Below are 21139 nucleotides of genomic sequence, written 5' to 3' on the forward strand. Positions count from 1 at the left end.
GAAAGACAGACAAACATATAGATATTTAGACATACAGACAGATATTTAGACACAGTGAGACAGACAGAATGATAGATACAATTCTGATTAGAATTGTTCTGTATGTTGTCTTGTGTTACCTCCCTTCATATTTTGCACTCTTTTATCTGAACGCAGCTAATCCGAAACTAGATAGAGAGTGAGTGCAGAGTGTGTGAAGAGAAAAGGTTAATTTCGCCAAAACTCCTTTTCACAACTTTCAGTCTGACACCTTCAAATCTGATCCCTGTGCACTGTTTTTTTAAACACCCCCAGCACATAAACTGAACTTCAAATGTTCTAATCTAGAGCCACTCCCTAAAAACACACCTGATGACTCTGACCGCTGGGATCCGCCATCCTTACTCAAGCGACACTCAGCCTAAACACCATACAAACTCTTCCACTTATTACTCTTTCTGTCAAATTTAAGTGGATTATACCTTTTTGGTCGCTGGAAGGAATTAGAAAACATTTACCACAGTGTTTTTGAAGTCTCATCCCTCCATTTTGAGTCTGACGGGAATTTCGAGAGTTTGGTGTGTATGTTTCACTTTTATTTGGCTAATTTAACGGCATTATTTTAATTAATTACGAATATATGCAGCTGTATTTTTGTCAAAATGTGTTAATTTAGTAATACCCCCCGTATATATTGAATATAATTTTAATAGAAAAGCGAAGTTTGTGTTTAAGTTTGTTAGCTCGTTCCTAACTTCACGGGATGTTTGGAATATTTCTGTCTGCCGTTTCATATTTCATTAAGAAAACAAAACTTGTTTGGCTTTATACTTAATGTTTAATGTTTACTTAGAACGCTATTAAAGCGCAGAAGAGCCTATTAATAACTTTTTGTTGCATTAAACGGAAGCTATCCTGGAAACTTTAGTATGGAATGCTACTAGCCGTTAGCCGCACTTCTATATTGGGATAAATGTGTTCGCGTTTAATTCACCGAGAGGTTTATTTCACCACAATAGACAAGGTTGTTGTTCTAGATGTTTGGAAATATTTTCATTTATTTTGTCTGGGAGTATAAAACGCATAAATGGAGTTTATGGAGCATCTGCCTAAAGCACAAACCAGGAATGAAGATCAGTTCAGGCCTTACGTGTGAGCTCATGCCTCTATATAAACACAGGACACAGACTTCACTACCAGCTAGAAGATTGGAAACATTGTTCACATTCTATATAGTATTACATTATCCAATAAAAACAAACAAACAGTGAAGTCATTAACACTATGAACAGACTCAAACAGAAATATGGGTATTTTTTAGTGACCAAAAATGTAAACAAATCTGTCATATTTTTTAATCTTCACAGCTCCGCACACGCAACAAATTTGAGGTGCTATCTGGTATGCTTGGAGTTGTCTTGAAGTACTTCCCATTTACGCTGAACACTTGTTAACCTAGTTGGTTATTAAAGAAACTCAGACGTGAGCACAATGTACATGTTTTCTGCAAAACTAATATAAAGCACTTAAGCATAAGACCTGAGATCAAAAGGTTGTTAAGATCGTGAGAAACATAAATTCAGTCAAGTGTGTCTGAACTTTGTGTGTGTGATGATTGGTACTGTATTCCAATTCTACAACAATGATGATACGATAAAACAATAACTTTATTATTAATATTCCCCCTCCAGCTAAGCCTGTTGATATATGAAAATAAGGTGTATTTACTTTTTAAATACTCATAGCAAGCAGTTGTGTTGGATGTTGGGTCCTTGCTTTGACCTACCTTTTTAAATAGTAATATTTATATATATTTACAGTTAACATTATATATATGTGTGTAGTGTAATATATATATATAAATTATACTACACACATATACACATTCTATATTTTTCCATTATACAATACTCGTCATGCATCTTTCAGTAATGCTGGGCCAAAGTTGAATGCTTTAAGTTTTTCTAGAAACTTTGTGAAGTTAAAAGATTTTATTCCCAATGTGTCGGACATGGAACACTGGCCTCGCACACTTTTATCCATTTAGTCCAGCAGTCTAGTGCTGACAGGCCCCTGCAACAACAGCAGAACCCTGGCAGTAGCCTGATCCTTGTCCTTCAGTGCTAGATGGCTGATCGATAAAGCTGAGGCCACTGTTTGAATGGAAAATAGCAGAGTGGGCCACGGTGCTTCTCTAACAGCATTACTATCAGTTAGTTTTGGTTGGAAGTGTGAGATGTTTACATCTTTGTCAACTATGAATTGCCTACAGGGAATGTAAATACTGTCCATCTTGTGGCCGTCGAATTTAATCTTAATGTGTCATCACCTGTGACATTTTATTGAGACTATATGACAGCCCCAGGCCTCTTATTTGGCTCTTTCTCCCCACCCCTCTTATTTCATTAAATGCTTTTTTTCTCCTCAGAAACTCTGAGAAACATGACAAACATTAACACCGCCAACATCAACTTCAAATGGGATCCCAAGAGCCTGGAGATCCGCACACTGGCTGTGGAAAGACTGCTGGAGCCCCTGGTCACCCAGGTCAGCAAATTATTGTAAACTGCTTGGCTGCTTCAGTTTTTATTTTTCACCAGTGCCACACTTGAGGACAGTTAATAACCAACCGTGACTATTCTTGTGTCTTTTGTAGGTAACCACACTTGTGAACTCCAGCAACAAAGGACCATCCAACAAGAAAAAGGGGCGCTCCAAGAAAGCTCATATTCTGGCAGCTTCTGTGGAGACAGCCACTCAGAACTTTTTGGAGAAAGGTGAGAAGATAGCTAAAGAGAGCCAGTTCTTAAAGGATGAGCTGACTGCAGCGGTGGAGGATGTTCGCAAGCAAGGTAAATGAACAGAAGGGTATTAATGTTACAAAAAGATTTCAAAGTATCTAAGCTATTGAAACCATCACAAGAAACCATGGATTATCATAATTCACATTATGCCTTATTAATCGATGGCTTATTCTCCTGTTTTCATTATTTGTCTGTGCTTTATCTGCATATTTGGATGGATTTTTGAATTAAGAGGGCTTTGCATGATCGGAGTTGCCACTATCGTGCAGTAGAATGTGTACTTCGCACAAGACTGTTTATACCCTTGCTCAATCTCATGTTCATTACAGAACATCACTGGTATCTTTGCCATGGAGAGAGGATAGAGGAGGCAGGTTAATAGAAGGTTTTAACCCTGTCAAGTTGCACCTCTCATTTCTCTGTCTTGTTTGCCATGCAATTATTATTATTTTTTTTCCTTAATTTTTAAGCCTGCTGATATTGATGCACAGTTACAGAGACACTTTAGTTAAAACACATTTTCTTTGACTCTTATTTAAATGAGACACAATTGCCACGAAATCAGAATGAGCTAAGAGGCCATCAGTTAATGGGGCTGGCATTGCTTTTCCAGCAGTTTGCACTTATTTGTTGGGAAAGGTACATTTGCATGGCATTCTTGAAAGATTGTCACCCATTGATAACTAATCCACGGTATATGTTCATGCTCCCTCTGCTAAAGAGGGATTTTAACATTCATTAACAAACAGCTTGACTTGACTCGCTGCGTTGTTCCATCAAGATATTTTTTATTTATGTTCAGTTGCCAAGAGTATGGGAAAACAACCTGTGTGTATTTATTTATTTATATATATATATATATATATGAGTCTGCCAGTTGTCAAGGGTGATGTCAGATATGAAGGCAACACTTTCTTTTATAAGACATCAGACCATTTCTGTTCACGTGTGACGGAAATAACTTCTAACCATACGTTCTTGTCTGAAGTGAGCGGCTGACGTGAGTTTCCTGACTAGGAGTGCCCCCCCTCCTCTGGAGATATTTCACACTTCAGAGATGCAGAATGCAGACTCTACCCACTTATCACTTGTTGGAATAACATCTTTGTCAGTTTCAGACTCACCACTTAGTGTTTATTGGCTTGGTTTGGGCTGTAAAATTTGTCAGGGGCTGGCCAGTAGTCTGCTGTGATGCCAGGGGTTTGTCACATTGATTTTAGTATGCTGTCATTGGCGGTGGAATCCAGAAGCTGTTGCTCGCTCGTGTCCGAGACTGTCAGCTATGCAGTTTTGTTCATCCATGCATGGTTTGACAGATAATACCGCCATTGTTAAAGGGTTAAATCTTTTCTAAATTGATAAGAGATTCCTGTACCCAGCTGTGGCTTACCAGCTGTTCCGTGAGCAGAAGAAGAGCCTGACTAATGTAATCATTGCATAATGTGCGTTTTAAAAACCACACAATCCTTTTAAACAATTTTCTGCTTACAGATTTGTCGGCTGTTTGTGTATTCTCAACTATAGCATGTCTCTTGGGTCAAATGTTTCTTTTTTTATGTAGCAATCGAAATCAGTTTCTTCACACCTTTCATCGGGATGGACGAAGGCTGCTGGGAATGATAATTCTATCTGCCTTCCCACCGAGAGGATCTGGTTGCTCAATTCTACCTTCATCAGACATCCACTGTAAACATTTCATCATGAGCTTCTGAGGTCCTCTTGTGAGCGGTATTTTAGTAGTGATAGATGTGATTTTATTATGGGTGCACAGATCACTATCAGACCTGTGAAAATGACCTTATTGATTGCACCCTCAGGAGGGAATGACAGTCCCAAGGTTTTTAGTGAGGGGCTGAATCTGGATTTAAGTGATGGGTAAAAATTGGTAGGGTCTTGGAACTACCTTTCGGTGGGAGCTACTCAGTCCCCGCAGGTATCTGTGGCAACCAATGCTTGCACAGTAACCGAGAAAATCCTGTTTTTAGATTGCCATCATTCTCTGGGCCTGACTTCCTGTTACCAGGGAACACAGTGTGCATTATTACAAACATCAACAAAGGAAAGAATGAGACCCCCAAGCACAATGCTTTCACTCACTGCCCCCTCAAATAGATTTTTCTATTCTTTGAGTCAATTTCAGTTTACACTTGTTGTGAACTTGGCCATTACTTGCAGTCTTCATTATCTGCTTTTTTTTTGCATGGCTTGAGTGGTATGCAGAGATCTGCAAGATTGCGTTCAGTTCATTTGGCAATGCAATTGACACTGCAACCCAAGACTCCATCAAATGTGATGTTTGAGGTTGTTTGGCTCGGCTTGTTAAGTTTGATATTTTACAGATGACCATGCATGTCCCTGTTAAAACATTCTACTGTGTTGCATTGAAGTTGTTTAAAGAGCAGTGTTTCCCCCAGGATTTGTTTTTCAGCAGCGGTGCTGTTATGCCGCATCCACAAGCCTGCAACACCGGACCTGTATTAACGTGTGTTGATCAAAGAGTAGATTAAGGGGGCTTTCACACTAGCACTTTTGGTGCGCACCCCGGTTCGAATGACGTCAGAGTTCGGTTCGTTTGGATGATGTGAACGCTGTCTTCCGGACTCTGGTGCGCACCCGCGAACCGTACTCTGGTCCGCTTAAAAAGGTGGTCTGGGGTACGGTTCATGTGAACTCCAGTACGGTTCGCTGCTGATATGAATGCAGTCGAACCAAACCGCAGAAATGAACCGCTATTGATGACGTATAATGTGGTCGTCAGTCTCACACGCGTCACTTTCAAAATGAGCGGAAAGAGTTTACTTTCGTGCGTGCGTGCGTGTGTGTGTGTGTATACACTTACCTTGACGAAAAGCGGGATTGACGCATACGCACTGCAAGCAGAGAGATGATTTCTGCTTGCCTTCGCAAAAATTGTCTTCGGCGGACAGCCCGCTGTCTTTTGAACGATTTCAGTATTTTTGCGGCAGACAGACGCAAGTGTGTTTCTGTACCTTGATGTTGAAAACAAAACCAAAGGTTAAAAAAAAAGAACAAATGTGAACCGAGCAAGTCTATTCATTTTGACGCCTTTTCATTTCGCGGTTATCAAGCAACACGATTACGCACCAGCTGCAGCTTGATGACGCAAGCGTACCGCGGTTCGGAGACAAATATATAATGTGAACACAGTCCATCGGGGGCAGGGGGGAGGGGGGAGCAATCGAACTCGGGTTCGGAACAGGCAATCGAACCAAGTGTGAAAGCCCCCTAAAACAGAAGTGTCAAACTCCATTTCAGCCAGGGCCACATCAGGGTTTATTTGTTCCTTCAAAGGGAACCCCGAAACACCTTGGTTTGTTATTTATTTTAAAGTCCAATAAAGTTTAACACTGCAAGTGTCGCTGGATTCCTCTGCTCCATAATAGTTCATGGTAACCATAGGTAAAACCATGCATGGCTCCTCACTACCATGGTTAGCAACTATGGTTTCTATATAAAGAACTATGATATTTTTGTAATGAAAATACATTTGGAAAGTTTTTCTGCCACAATTATGGTGGGTGGTACAGTTAGTGTTACTGCAGTAAATTCATGGTGAAGTTTTGTAAGCGTTGTGATCTGACAATTGATAAGCCTCCTAATTTGTTTTCTTCTGTTTGCTTTGTCAGTGCCATTTTGGCCTAGTCCATACTAATACATTTTCGTTTGAAAAGCATATTTTTCTCTCCTTTTTGGCCTTCTGTCCACTGAGACAGCGTTTTTGTCTGCAAAAATTTAGCTTTTTGAAAACGCACTCCAAAGTGGATAAATTTGAAAACGCTGTTTTCGCATTGTAGTGTGGAGACTGAAAACAGATGCTTTGGAAAACGGTTACTTTGTTTTGGTTGGAAAAAAATAAATAAAACAAAATAAAGATGGTTGCCTGTGTTATAGCGGCACTTTTGTGCCTGATTCTCACTTTGATTTGTTATAAAACTCAATGTCACTTTGTACAACCTTCACATTGCATTTCTTCAAAGGCGAAAGAAAGTTTACTCAGAATTGGTGTCCGGCGAAGGAACACAAGGACAATTAAGTTTCAGACCGTACACGCAATGGGGATTTTCCGCATGCGCAGTGACACGATTTAAGCATTTTCATACGTTTCAGTGTGGACGAGCAACTTTTGGAAAACGCTTGAAAACGTTTTTGAAACAAATGCCGTTTTCAAATGTATCGAATGTGGGGGCTGTTTGTTTTAAGCTAGTTTTATAACCGATATATAAGAGTTTTGCAACAGACAATTCTGTACCGCATTCAAACAGACTTTACAATCCCCGCTGCGCATTTCACTATTTTTCAAACACATTTAAAATAGTCTGTTGTTCGATTGAGAACAGTCCACAAAGTTATCCATGATTAAGTGGTGTTAATAATTGATCCGTGTAACGTTCCGAGCCCCTGCTATCCTACGTTTCAGAAATAAACTCGATGGCAACTGGAAATGAAGCAAGTTTGACACGTGTTGTTATGCGGCGACGTCACAAGTGGGGTCTCTTTCGCAGTGTAGAAAGCATACAGCTGACTGGGGCTGGCAAGTGTTATGTTGCATCAAGAATATTAAATGAACCATGTAAAATCCCAACAGCGGCAATGCATAGAGGGGAAACACTGAAGAGGGGAAAAAAAGACTGCCGCACGAGCCCACTGCAATGTGAAAGCAGTGATGACACACTTTTTCAGCCACATCAGATAAGATGTCAATGTTATCCAGGGACTCGACCTTCACTGAAAGAACTCTCTTTGTGTGCTAGCATGTGTCAGCATGTGAGCTCTGGCTGTAAGTAGATATGAAGTACGGTTAGAGGCCCTTTGCATTCACTTTCGCCGCCCCTGACTTTCCTCTCCATCTTGCATTTCAGAAAATGACATCCATAATGCAATTAACCCGTCACACCCCTAACTACTAGCATTTATCTTTGAACATGAACACTCACTGCCCAGTTGATTAGCTCTGTATTTCACCTTGTGGTGGTTTATATGAGTTGTTGTCTATGCTCTTGTGATTGACCAACTTAATTGTTGGTTTAAGTTTCATAGCTCACTCTTTAGCTCTTTGTAATGGAATTATTTTTGTTTTTCCCCTGTCGGTCTAATTTTTATTTTGCCCTGTGTGCTCAGACTATCGTCATAGAACTTTTGAGACCTCCTGAGTTTGGGGGACAAAGAAAGTTATAATTCTGGAACTCCCTCACAACAGGTAATTAATGTGTAGCCGCTTCCATGTGTGCTGATTTAATGCTCCTTTGTCTGTTTGTGTCGTCACGTAAGCAACCTTGGATGGTATTATCATTGTCATTTAGCAGAATTTAATTGCATATCATACAATAATTATGTCCCAGTCTTTAGCATTTCAGAGGACTGCTTTGAAAGTAATTGCATCTTCAGATGTTTAGTTATCAGTGATGTCGACATATGCATTGGGAAATTGTAATTTTCCCTTTAAGAGACAACCTTCCATCATAAATTCTTAGAAAGGACAAATAATAACTATTAATGGGTTTTTGCATATCATATGGTTGGGTGATGACATTTTAAGCGGTGTCCTGGAGTATGACATGCTCTTTTTCATCTAAAAAAATGTGTATAGTTGCTTTTGTAATTATTTTCCATTCATTTTTATGATCACATTATTTTAGAGACTATGGTATATTTGTTCTCTTTATTCTAAATTCACTTATCACACTGCAGGTCTATTTTAATGAACTGCCAAAAAGTGTGCTAAAAGTTTGAAAAACGTACAGAATGGTAACTATTTAGCCTACAACGTTAAAATATTGGCTGAATGCTCAAAAATGCTTAAAGTTTGTCAAAATACCCATCTGGTGACTTATCATTGTATGAATGTAAACACAGAGTTATTTCTAAAGTAAACATGAACAGTGGGGAAAAAAGGCTGTGTTTTATCAAAATATTTAAAATATAAATGTGTAATTCCAGGTCTTTTATTTAACCCTTATTTAACCAGGGAAATCCTTTGAGAACAAGTCTCTTTTACGAAGGAGCCCTGGCCAACAAGGCCGCAATAAAAGTTTCACATAAAATACAAAATATACAATAAACATGCAAAACATAATACATTAACAATACAATTAAACAGCCATGCTTAAAATATTTTTTAAATACAATGGCCTTACAACAGTTTTTTTTACTGTTTTTACAAACCTTACAATACAATAGACTTATCCTAATAGAGGTTTCCGATGTAATTGTGTGTGTATATATATATATAGATATATATGAGTGGTGGTTGGCACAGGGCTGTTAATCAGAAGGTCACTGGTTCTAACCCCATGGCCACCACCATTTTGTCCTTGAGCAAGGCACTTAACTCCAGGTTGTTCCGGGGGAATTGTCCCTGTAATAATTGCACTGTAAGTCGCTTTGGATAAAAGCATCTGCCAAATGCATAAATGTAAAATATATATATATATATATATATATCTCTCTCCCCATGAAGGAGGGAACAAAACAAATGTATTCACACATGATATATTTTCCTGGATAACAAAATACCCGACTGGTAGTGAATGCACGGATGAAGCTTCTTTGCCAGAGAGCTGTTCAACTGTTGTAAAGCCATCTTTCAAAAAGTTGAACAACACATTTTAAATGCACTTATTTTTTTTTCCCAGTTTCATTTGAAAGTTTATTTTTTTTTCTCCCCCCGACCAAAGTATCGAAAATGTATCAATGTTTTGAACGAAACCCAGGTGAAGGCTAACCTCTCAATTTTTTTCACTGCTATCCATTTTTAACTCACAAAAAACAAACTCTCTTCTTAATAAAGCTGCATATTGCCTATTTTCTTCACAATAAGATACACAGCACAATGCATATGTATTGATTCAATACATCGCAAGCCATCACATTGTAATCCAATTCCTGCAAGTGTGCACAAGGGATGAATATCTCCACGCGAGTGTGTTTGTCAGCTGGGTGCAGTTTCAATCTCTTTCCCCTTAGTCAAGTTTAGCGCCTTTCACAACACACATCGTTTCAAAGCAAGCTGAAGGTGACTGTGGCAAGAAACACACAACTCTTTAAGTTGTTGATTAATGGAGAAAAATAACCTTGGGAGAAACCAGACTCACTGTGGGGGCCAGTTCCCCTCTGGCTAACATTAATATAATGCCAATATTACATATATATATATATATATATATATATATAGTGCAAGTCATGGTTAAAAATGATTAAAATAAGTGTTAACGGTCAGTGTTTAAACAATGATTTGTTGTTCGCTGATGACTGGTTTTGTTGGCAGTTTATTGATGGTCTATGTATTCCATTTCATGAGTGTAGTCCATCATTAGACTGAGGAGATGCAGGCAGAGATCAGTGAGGTGCATCACAGTTCAACCTGGCTGGTAATTTCTTTTAGGTCTTTCCTAAAGTCCAAGGTTCAGGCAATGGCATATGAAGTATCGCATGTCTTATGGTTTGAGTTGGCCTCAGTTCATCCTCCTGAAGTCCATCGTAATAGACTGAAGTGATGTTTGGCTGGCACCGGCTGCTATTAGTCATAACGCAGCGACACGAAGCAGGAATGGAGCTGGATCCAGCTGGTTCTGGTGACTTCAGGATAGTAGTCACGAGGTTGAGACAGGGAAAAAAATTAAATAATATTAGCATAGATGCCATTCTATTTATTGCACAGTTATAGATCATAATCATATGAAATGATTAGTCGACGTTATAGACAGTGTCAACAATAAAAAAAGAAATTAAACAAAAATGTTAATTGTCGAATAGTCGTTTGATCTTATTTTACGTAACACGAGATCACATTAAACTCTGATGACTCGTGAGTGCAGCACTGCAGCTTGCTCCTGACTGAGGACAGGAAGAATTACACAGATCACAGTCCTGATGCTCTCTAAACCTTCCAAACAGCTTCATCTTGTGTAGATTGCAAAGCACAAGGGTATTCTACATTTACATTTATTCATTTGGCAGACGCTTTTATCCAAAGCGACTTACAGAGCACTTATTACAGGCACAATCCCCCCGGAGCAACCTGGAGTTAAGTGCCTTGCTCAAGGACACAATGGCGGTGGCTGTGGGGTTCGAACCAGTGTCCTTCTGATTACCAGATTACCAGTTATGTGCTTACACCAGCACCACTCCGTCATTTAAATTTACAAAAATAACCAATTAGTAAATACAGAAGCACATTCGTTGTGCTTCTGAAGGAAACACCCCGGTGTTAAATCTTAAATGCAGTTATATTTAATGCGTTGTAGTTTTATTAAAGTTCAAATAATACGGAAGCATGACCTGTAATTTACTACAAACTCCAAAACTGGCATTTCTCTGTGCGGTCAGCGCCTCTTCTATGAGTTGCACGAATGTCCTGATCTAAGGGGAGCTATTTAAACTGCACCTGGCTGATGCACACACTGATGCACACTAGGGCTGGGATAAACGATTATTTTTTAAACGATTAATCTAGCGATAATTTTTTCGATGCATCGATTAATGTAACGATTCGTTTTTTCAGTCCGATTCGATTTCGATTCGATTAATCGACTTGTGACAATACCGGTTTCATCGGGGGTGGGGGTGTATAAAATGTAAAAAAAAAAACATTTGCCGGGAGTTTGATTGACTGGCGATCTGATCAATCAATCATAATACTCCATTTTTGTCCGACAAAGTAGTCAGGAGAGAGAAGATTAACGTCGGTGGATTTGATTTTGAATAATGGATTGTAGGCTACTGTACTGACATCTTTCCGCGGTTAAAACAACAGTCCTTCTGATGTAGGCTACATTCATGTTTAGCCTATTTGATGCTATAAATTAACCAAGGAAAAGATGATCGGTTCACGAGCAGCTTTAACTGAGGCAATCTGTCACGACACATTAAAGAGCCACAAAATAGTAGGCCTATTTATGGTTTAATTTTCTTTGAATGACCAAATTTGAAAGTTGAGACTTTATTAAATGTTACCTGCTTGGTCCTGTCTGTCAGCGTTGTCAGTGTCCTCTATGTATTTTTCACGACATTCATAGCTATAAGCGCATTATTAATAGCTATAAGCGAAAACTTTAGGTGTCGACAACGTATTATAGCCTACTCCAACATCGAGTGCAAAGTGGAGTGTTGAAAAAAAAACTTACGGTGCTCTGTCATCTGCAGCTGCTCCCGGGTGGCGCCTCTTAAGGCGCTGGTGCATTGCCGTGGTGCTAGAATGGAAGGCCATCTCCATTTTGCAAAGACGCCATATCACGGAATTGTTTCCTTTTAAAGAATTCCCATACTTTAGAGGAACGAGTGCATGCCGCTTTGCACTTCTGATAGTCTGAGGAGCCACTCGTGTTGCTACTACTTGCCGGTTCCGCCATCTTTGTTTTGGGTCCGACGAATCGACGCGCATATTTTGCGTCGACGTATTTTTTCCGTCGACGTCATCGACGCGTTGTCCCAGCCCTAATGCACACAACGTCCCTCAAGCTCACACGCTTATTGCAGCTAGATTATAAAGTCATGGCTCATGACTTATTGAATCATAAAATGTCACTGCATTTCTTATCGTGAAGAAAATTGGTAATATGCAGCTTTATTAATACGAGAGAGTTTGTTTTTTAGTGAGTTAAAGATGGATTGAAGTGAACAGAAAGGTGAGAGTGGAAGTCTTCGCCCTATTATACACTGCAACAAAATATGTTTGATTTGTTTTGGCTTGTTTTCCAATATATATATGTAAAACTCTTAAAACAACGTTTTAGCAGCTATACTGCAGAAATTTGTTTTTATCTGAGAATGTTGAATTTAATATTAAAAATACAAATATTTAAAAATATCTAAAAATCATTTAAAGATGCATTCACCTGAGAAGCTGCATATAAGACATTCAGACTTGCTTTTAGAGAATAGATCTTGAATATAAGTATATTTTGTCTTTTCTGCAAGTAAAAAATACACTTGTATACAAAATACACTTATATTTAAGATACATTCTCTTAAAGCACATCTAAATATCTTATATGTTGCTTCTCAATTTTAAATGGAAAACAAGACAAAAAACACTTTAACATTAGTTTTTTTTTTTGCAGTGAATTTACTTTCACTGAATTAAAGGGAAAAATACTTTTTATTAAGTTTAATTCAGTAATGTCATTTAGAGGTATTTTTAAAAGATGTTTTGTCTATTGTTAGTAAGCGCGTTTAATACAACCTTTTAAGTCTGGGCACAAGCTGAATAATCGGTTAAGAGCTAATGATTAATCGTTGCAACTAACGATTATTTTGATAATCGATTAACGATTATTTGAACGATTATTTGGCGATTATTGCAATGACTAATGAGAGTTCTTCTGCATTTACTTAGTAGTTTTGTATAATTCCCTCATACGTTGTGATGGTGTTGTCACGGTACCAAAATTTCAGTAGTCTGTACCAATACCAGTGAAATTTCACGGTACCCTATACCATTTTCTGTACCAAAGCAAAACACAAAAACAGGTTACTAAACAACACTTTTAATAACAAAGTTAACAAAACATTAGCAGCAGAACTAAGAACAGAAATATGCCATTGAGCAACACTTTAATTTAAATATATTATTTTTTAATTATAACAAAACTGAACAATGTATGCTTAAAGTATTTTTGAACACTTATATAAGATTTGCTTCAACTTTTGCAACTTTTTACATTTTTACCAAGTAATAAAAAAACTAAACCTAAATAAACAAGCTTACAATAGAATGAATAAAAAACAATTTCCAAACTAATGTGCAAAGTGCTCTCTTATTAATAAAGCTGCATTTTGCCATTTTTCTTCATGATAAGAAATGCATATGGACATATATATATTAGATATAGATATTATGATTAAATCAATCGCGTTCTAATTGAGCTGCATTAAGCGCTGGAGGGATGAGCGTCCCCGAGGCAGAGTCTCTCTCAGCCTGGTGCAGTTTCTCCCCCTTATATTGGGACATTCACGCAACTTATAGAAGAGACACCGACCACACAGAGAAATGCCAGTTTCTGAGTTTATAGTTATTAACATGATCTGCTTCTGTATTATTTGAACTTTAATAAAGCTGAAACACATTAAATATAACTGCATTTAAGATGTAACGCTGGGATGTTTCCTTTAAAGAGCTCCGGCTCCGCTTATTCCACAATGGTACATGCTTCTGAATGTCTTTTTTTTTTTTTTTTTTTTTTTTATTTATTTTTTTTTTATCATTCCCTAATACTTTGGGATCTACATAAAATGAAGCTGTGGCTGGGCTGATCTGTGTAATTCTTCCTCCATCAGGCGTGAACTGCTGCTCTCACGCGTCGTCGTTACAGTTTATTGTGATTTCATGTTACGTTAAATGAGATGAAACGACTATTCATCAACTAACATTTTTCTCGTCAATTTAGCATTTTCGACAGTGTCGATAATGTTGACTAAACATTTCAGCCCTAATGATAATATGCTTTTAAACTCACCTGCTTTAGTTGCTTGAATAAATCCGGGTGTCTGTCTTTTCAGGTGCTTTATTAAGTTTGATGTGTTTCCTCCTTTTGTCAGAAATTTGCGAAAGCAGTGTTTACAAATTTTGCTGATCGTCTCAGTTACACACGTAACCTCGGTTCCCTGAGACGAAGGGAACGAGACATTGCGTTACTAACGCATATGGGGAGTGCCTTCATACACGACCTATTTGAAACCTCTCTACAATAACTCCAATATTCTAATATTGGCTATGGTGTTTGAGCCAGCCTGTTTTGGCGCGAAACTGACCGCTGCTGCAAAACATATGTCTTGTAAGGACACACCATTTGCCTATGCCCATGAGGAGGCCATGCCTCTATTTGAGTGTGCTTAACACCAATTGGACAAGTCTGAACCTGTGATTCATAAGCCAGGGTAAGAAAGTCTTTGCTTGGAGAAGGACATCCCTTTTGCACATCCTCCATAGCATACAAAGATCTGATCAGACAGTCTGCACTGGCAAGTATGCTCAACATATGTAGCGACCGCACAGGGCATAACACATGCAATGATTTTTCCTCATCTGAATTAAATGGAGGAGGGGAGAAGGCCTGAAGATGAACCACCTGCGCTTTGAAGGGTGTGGTCAGGACCTTGGGTAAATAGCCTTTCCTGGGTTTGACAGTGGCTCTTAACCCTTTCCCCGCCAAACACGGAATTTTCCGTGTTTTATGAAAAAACGCTTCCCCGCCAAACACGGAATGTTCCGTGTTTTAGGTGTTATACGGTAAGGAAGACCCCTGCGCATGTTTTGAAAGAGTACGCAACTGTTTGATCAAAGAAACAGACTGCGATCGTCTCAAACATGAAGAAGTGGAGTATGAGAAGCTCAAAATATCAGACATAAACATGCCTTTTTCTCAGCTTTTTGTCTGAAATGTTGTTTTTGACAAAACCTACCTCTGTTCAAGTCGCAATAAAAAAAGAACAAATGAAGATAAAATAAAATCGTTTTTTTTGCCTAAAAGCAGAGGCCCAGATCTTTATTTTGATATATAGCATCTTCATATATTCATGGAAAAAAATATTCTGCGGGCCATTAAAATTTAGCGAAAATCGTCCAAAACCCTGGCGGTGGCTGGCAACTTTTTTTTAAAAACGCTGGCGGGGAAAGAGTTAAAAGACCAGGCCAAACTCCAGACAATGAATTGTCGACTGAATGCATGTCCAGAGCCAGCAGTAGTGTGGTCTTAATAGAGAGCATACGCAAATCAAAAGAGTCCAAGCATTTAGGACTAAAGTTAAATCCCAAGTCGGGACTGTAGCCTGCCAAGATGGGTTTAATCGTCTTGCTCCTTTAAGGAACTTTATGATTAAATCATACTTGCCTATAGAGGCGCCGGTTTCATGTGCGTGATACGCAGATCTAGTTGCCACATACACTTTTAGCTTTGACGGGGTCCTACGTCTAATCGCTCTTGAAGAAATATTACAATTTCATGTATGGGGCAGTTTACCGGGTCCTTGCTGTGTGAGAGACACCAATCAGCGAACACCTTCCATTTTAGTGCATAGAGGCATCTAGTGGACGGTGCTTTGGCTTGTAAAATGGTGTTTATGACTGAACACATCAGTTCTGGTGCATTTAGTATGCTCCATTCAGGAGCCACACATGCAGGTTCCACAGCTGGGGCTGGGGATGCCAAATTGTGTGCCTGAGAGAGGAGATCCCTCCTCAGTGGTATTTCCTATGGTGAGCTGTACAGCATCTCCATCATTTCCAGAAACCATGGCTGGTTGGCCATTTCGGTGCAACTAATAGAACGTTTCCTTGTCCTCTCAGACTTTGCATATGGCAGAGTGGATCAGGTATACTGGAGGAAACTCATATTTCACCGGCCATTTGTGTGCCATTGCATCCCTTCCCAGCGGGGCTTGGGACTTCGAAGAACAGAGGGGATAGTGGGCATTCTCCACTAAGGCAAATAGATTGATTTCTGCTTTGCTGAATATTTCCCAAATCCTCAGTATAGTTTGAGGATGAAGTCTCCATTCGCCCGGTATCGCCCCTTAGCATAACAGTAGACGTGCACAGTAATTCAGGCAGCCTGGGACATATGTCACTCTCAGGGAGAGATGATGCTCGCTCCATAGGAGGGGGTGACACGTCATTCTCGACAGTGGCGGTGAATGAATTCCGCCTTGGCTGTTTGTATATACCACAACTGTCATGTTGACTGAGCAAACCAGGACATGACAGCTCACTATTTCAGACTGAAAGCCTTTAAGGCTAGAATTACAGCCAATAGCTCCAAGCGGTTGATGTGCCACGCCCTCCTCACACCTGTCCAGGTGCCAAAAGTTGGGTGTCCATTGCACACCGCCCCCCAACCTGTGTTGGAAGCATCCGTGGTCACCTCTTTTCGCCTGACAACTTGGGACTTCGAGTACCAGAGGGGACAGTGAGTATTCTCCACTGAGGCAAATAGATAGATTTCTGCTTTGCCAGATATTTCCCAAATCCTCAATACAGTTTGAGGGTGAAGTCTCCTGAATTCTGCCTTGGCGGTTTATATATGCCACAACTGTCATGTTGTCTGAGCTAACCAGGACATGACAGTTTGATATTTCTGACTGAAAGCCTTTAAGGCTAGGAATACAGCTGATGGCTTTAGGCACCGCGTGACACTTGCCCCAGTGCGACACCTCGCGGTAAAATGCTAGAGGATCTGTCCGTGGTGCTGAACAGAGGCTGGATATAGTGATGCGTATGCGTCATCGTCGCTAAGCACGTCGCGCCACAGCCAGCACTCAAGAGGTCTCATGTGTAAGAGAACTAATGGATGCCGCCGCCACAAATCCCAGTGCTTTCTGAAACAAGTTTCAGTGGAAATGTTCTCCCCAGCTTTAACTGAGATGGACGCTGTAAAATGGCTGAAGCAGTAAAACTGTGCTGGCATAAAAAAACCTCTGATTGTGGCAGTAACAGCCAATTGTCGAGGTAGTTTAGGATGCATGCCGCTCAGTCTCAGAGGGGCGACAACCACATCAATGCACTTTTGAATGTGCGAGGAGCCAAAGACTGTCCGAAGGACAGGACTATGACCAAAAACATCCTGTGATGTCGTACAATTTGGATATGATAGTACGCATCCTTCAGATCTATCAACGCAAACCAATCATGTGGGCGTACATGCGATAAGATCCTTTTCTGAATAATCATTTTGAATAGGCGCTTACAAATGCGCGATTAAAATGTCTCAGATGCAGGATTGGCCGAAGCCCGCCGTCTTTCTTTGGAACAAGAAAATAACAGCTGTAAAACCATTTTGTGCTTGACAATTTGGCACAATCTCGATCGCATTTTTCACGATGAGAGGTGTATTTCGGCTCATAACACTGGCGCGTCATCGGACGAAACCGTGGAAGACAGAACGCCGTTGAAACGGGGTGGCCAGTGTGCAAATAAGGATCGTATATCCTTGTTCGATCGTTTTTGCACCCATTCTGAAATACCCGTTAGGGATCGCCACGCATCCGCATAGTGGGACAGAGGGCAGTTTGGTTTGCTCACTGTATGATATGATGCGACGCTCGTGTGTGCTTTGAAGAGGAAAAGGGGGCTCTTTATTGAGAATGTGAGCATCTCGTGCATTTGCAACGAATGCAGTATTCTTTTCTGCACTTATTGCATTTTTATTTTTGCATTTTTTTGAGTGCAAGACACAGAAACAACATTTTGAATAACAATATCCCTTTCCCGACCAACAAAAGTGGGGAGATGGGGAACAGTGTTTTGTGTCTCTCCAATCGAGCCTTTTTTGGAGCAGACCCGGAGGGAATCGCGGGCTCTGCTTTCTGCTTCAAATGCTATTGCCCGTCAGGAGCGCTTTGATGCGCGTAATGACACGCAGGTGCCTGTGAGGCTTTTAGTCGCGCGCTGACTCGAAACAGAGCGAGGGCGAACCGGCTGTGATATACTCCATGTGGGCATAAAGTGTCTCATAGCCTGTAACTGCTGCTGAATCGCGACATAACGCTCAGCAAACTTATTCATAGAGCCGCCAAAAAGGCCGGCTGGAGACACAAGAGCATCTAAAAGAGTGGCTTTTTCTTTATCACTCATTTCTGCCCTGGAGCGCCTTCATTGTGTGGAGTGCTGATCCAGCTTGTTCTGCTGTCCGCCAGTGCGGACGTTTGTCGACACTGTTTGGAAGAATGTACATGTTACTAGCTGGGCAGAGGTGTGCCGCTACCGCCTCCTCCACAGGGTGTAATTGGGCATATAACCGTTTTCTTTCCCAAAGAAATTATCCACATTAAAGAGGATGGCGTCACTGCGCGAGCGCGCCATATAAGGTCGCGCGCCAGGACTTGAATAGTTTTCATTATGAACTTCGGGGAAGAAATGTGCGGGATGCTGCTGTTTAACGGCGCCCGCACTGCTGGAACCATTCATCGAGGCGAGACGGTTCCTCTGGGGAGACCAGTCAGGGTGAAGCTCTTCGACTGCCCTTGTAAGGACGCGGAGCATCTCCCTGTCAGTGGCGCGTGCACGTTCCTCGCCCTCGCTGGGGGATGGGCGGCAGCATTATCCACTGACCATTTGCCTGATGTGGCGAGAGACATGACATCGTCATCATCCCCAGCGTCAGATCTACCAAACGAGACGAGGCTGCATGCTCATCAGAGGGCTGGAGCTCGTCTCGCACATAGCGTATGAGGATATATGCACTTCATGGAGATTGAGGGGCTCGTGGGGCGTGTGCCGGCACGAAATCCACCTCAAGTTCGTCCTGCTCTGCCTCGCGGCCCCGCCGTGCCTCCTCGTGTGAACCCTCGGGAATCACAGAAGGGGCTGGTGGGAGGGCGCGAGAGGCTGAATCGTCCCTCAGAACGAGGGCGATTCGTGAGCGAAGCGACTTGAGACTCACCCCTCCGCGTCCAGGCTGCAAATGAATCGCGCATGGCCGCCGCCGTTCTCGCCCTGGCTTACAGAGCGGGGTATAAATATAAATGTTCACTCACTCTCACACAAAAATAAATCACTGCATTTAAATTGACTCACGACATAGCTTTCCATCCACTCTAGTCTAGTCTCTTGCCAAGTTCGCTTGTGCCAGCTCTCGCTAGTCTTATCAATCTCGATTTACATAGGCCTTTACTACAAAACCCCAACAATCTTTTTAAAGACTAAACCCACAAACATTCTTTTTAAAGATTAGATCAAATCTTAGCCCTAGCCAGTATTTTTTTTTTTAACTGCTATGCAGTAGCTACACTTAGCTAAAACTACCCACACGACTAAGACACACACACACACACTGACGAGGACTACAATCGTTAAGTATTAATATAAAATCTGAATTGTCTGCAAAATAATTATTTTGTTAGTTTAATTAAAGATTGTGCCTAAGTCCCGACTGATTAGCCCCTGATACGTCTCTCAACATACACCACACACACAGTTACATATTGCCTAAACTTTATTGAAAACACATCAAATTGGAGAAATTTCTTGTGAGGACCAACAAGCCAACCGACGCACCACCAAAGCTTCGAAGGTACGATGAAGCATACCTGCAATTTGGGTTTACAGTCACGGCTGATCTGAGACCTCAGTGTGTCGTGTGTGCCGAGGTGCTGGCAAACGACAGTATGAAGCCCTGCAAATTAAAAAGGCACCTCGAAACAAAGCATGCTGGCATTAAAAATAAACCAGCTGAATATTTTAAAAGAAAGCTTGATGGCCTCCATCAGCAACAGGCAACCATTTCAGTGCACAGCACTGTGTCTAAACAGTGTCTAAACAGTATTTGGAGGCATCGTATGTAGTGGCCAAAAGGATCGATAAACTGGGTAAACCGCATTCAATCGCCGAGACTCTCATTTTGCCGGCAGCGCAAGACATGTGCAGAATAATGGTGCAGTACCACTGTCCAATGACACAGTCGCTAGGAGAATTGTAGACATGTCCAATGATATCAGAGAGCAACTGATAGAGTTCGTAAAAAAGAGTCCTTACTACGTGCTGCAGCTGGACGAATCCACTGATATTGCTGGGCAGGCACAGCTCCTCACCTATGTCAGGTATCTGCGGGACAAGGCGATTGAGGAGGATGTCCTGTTTTGCCGGCCTCTTCAGTCGCAGACTACAGGAGAAGCCATTCTCAATGTCCTTGATATTTTTATCCATGAAAATGGTTTGGCTTGGGACCGATGCATTGGCCTATGCACGGATGTTTTAAAAAAACGAAATACCGCAATTGTGCACAAATCGAGGATGATTTGAGGCTATGTTTATCAAACATTGAGCCAAGAATTGAGGATCTTTGCAAGGCAAAGCAGGCTCAGGTCTCACATTAACATCACCTACCACCAAGCTTCTGTAAAAAATGCAGATGATGCCTGCTATTAGGCCTAGTAATAATAACAATAATAAAGCATAAATTAATATCAGAGGTCTGGTGCCAATTCCCAATTATAGCAATAGCCTAGTAATGATAATAGGCCTACTGATGATGATGATAATAATAATAATAACAACAATAAAGCATGTAACCTCATATATTTATATAGCAATAGCCTAGTAATAATGATAGGCCTACTACTACTCATAATAATAGTAATAATAATGCCTGCAAGCTCACATTAGAAGTCTGGTGCTACTGCCAATTATTATTATTATTATTATTATTATAATAATAATAATAATAACAACAACAACAATAAAGCATGGGGCGGGGGGCACTGGGGCCCCAACTGCAATGAACCAGCTTTGGGGGGGCCCAGCTTGCAAAAGGTTGAGAACCCCTGCCCTAAACTATGAATTTCCAAACCTGGCTTTTTCCACTTTGCTTGTCGTCATCTTTTGCTTGTTGTGAGCATTCGAAACT

General features: G+C 40.7%; 1 protein-coding gene across 1 annotated transcript in view; it reads left to right on the forward strand.

Annotated features, from left to right (window-relative positions):
- Window positions 1-355: 355 nt before the first annotated feature.
- LOC127617290 (catenin alpha-1-like) overlaps window positions 356-21139 on the forward strand; it is a 178240-nt gene continuing 157456 nt past the window's right edge. The window contains exons 1-3 of the mRNA XM_052089243.1: window positions 356-557; window positions 2408-2526; window positions 2636-2831. Of these exons, the coding sequence (XP_051945203.1) occupies window positions 2422-2526; window positions 2636-2831 (301 nt within the window). The 5' untranslated portion in view covers window positions 356-557; window positions 2408-2421. The remainder of the gene's footprint in view (window positions 558-2407; window positions 2527-2635; window positions 2832-21139) is intronic.

The sequence above is a fragment of the Xyrauchen texanus genome, chromosome 23 (assembly GCF_025860055.1).
Source record: "Xyrauchen texanus isolate HMW12.3.18 chromosome 23, RBS_HiC_50CHRs, whole genome shotgun sequence".
NCBI lineage: Eukaryota > Metazoa > Chordata > Actinopteri > Cypriniformes > Catostomidae > Xyrauchen > Xyrauchen texanus.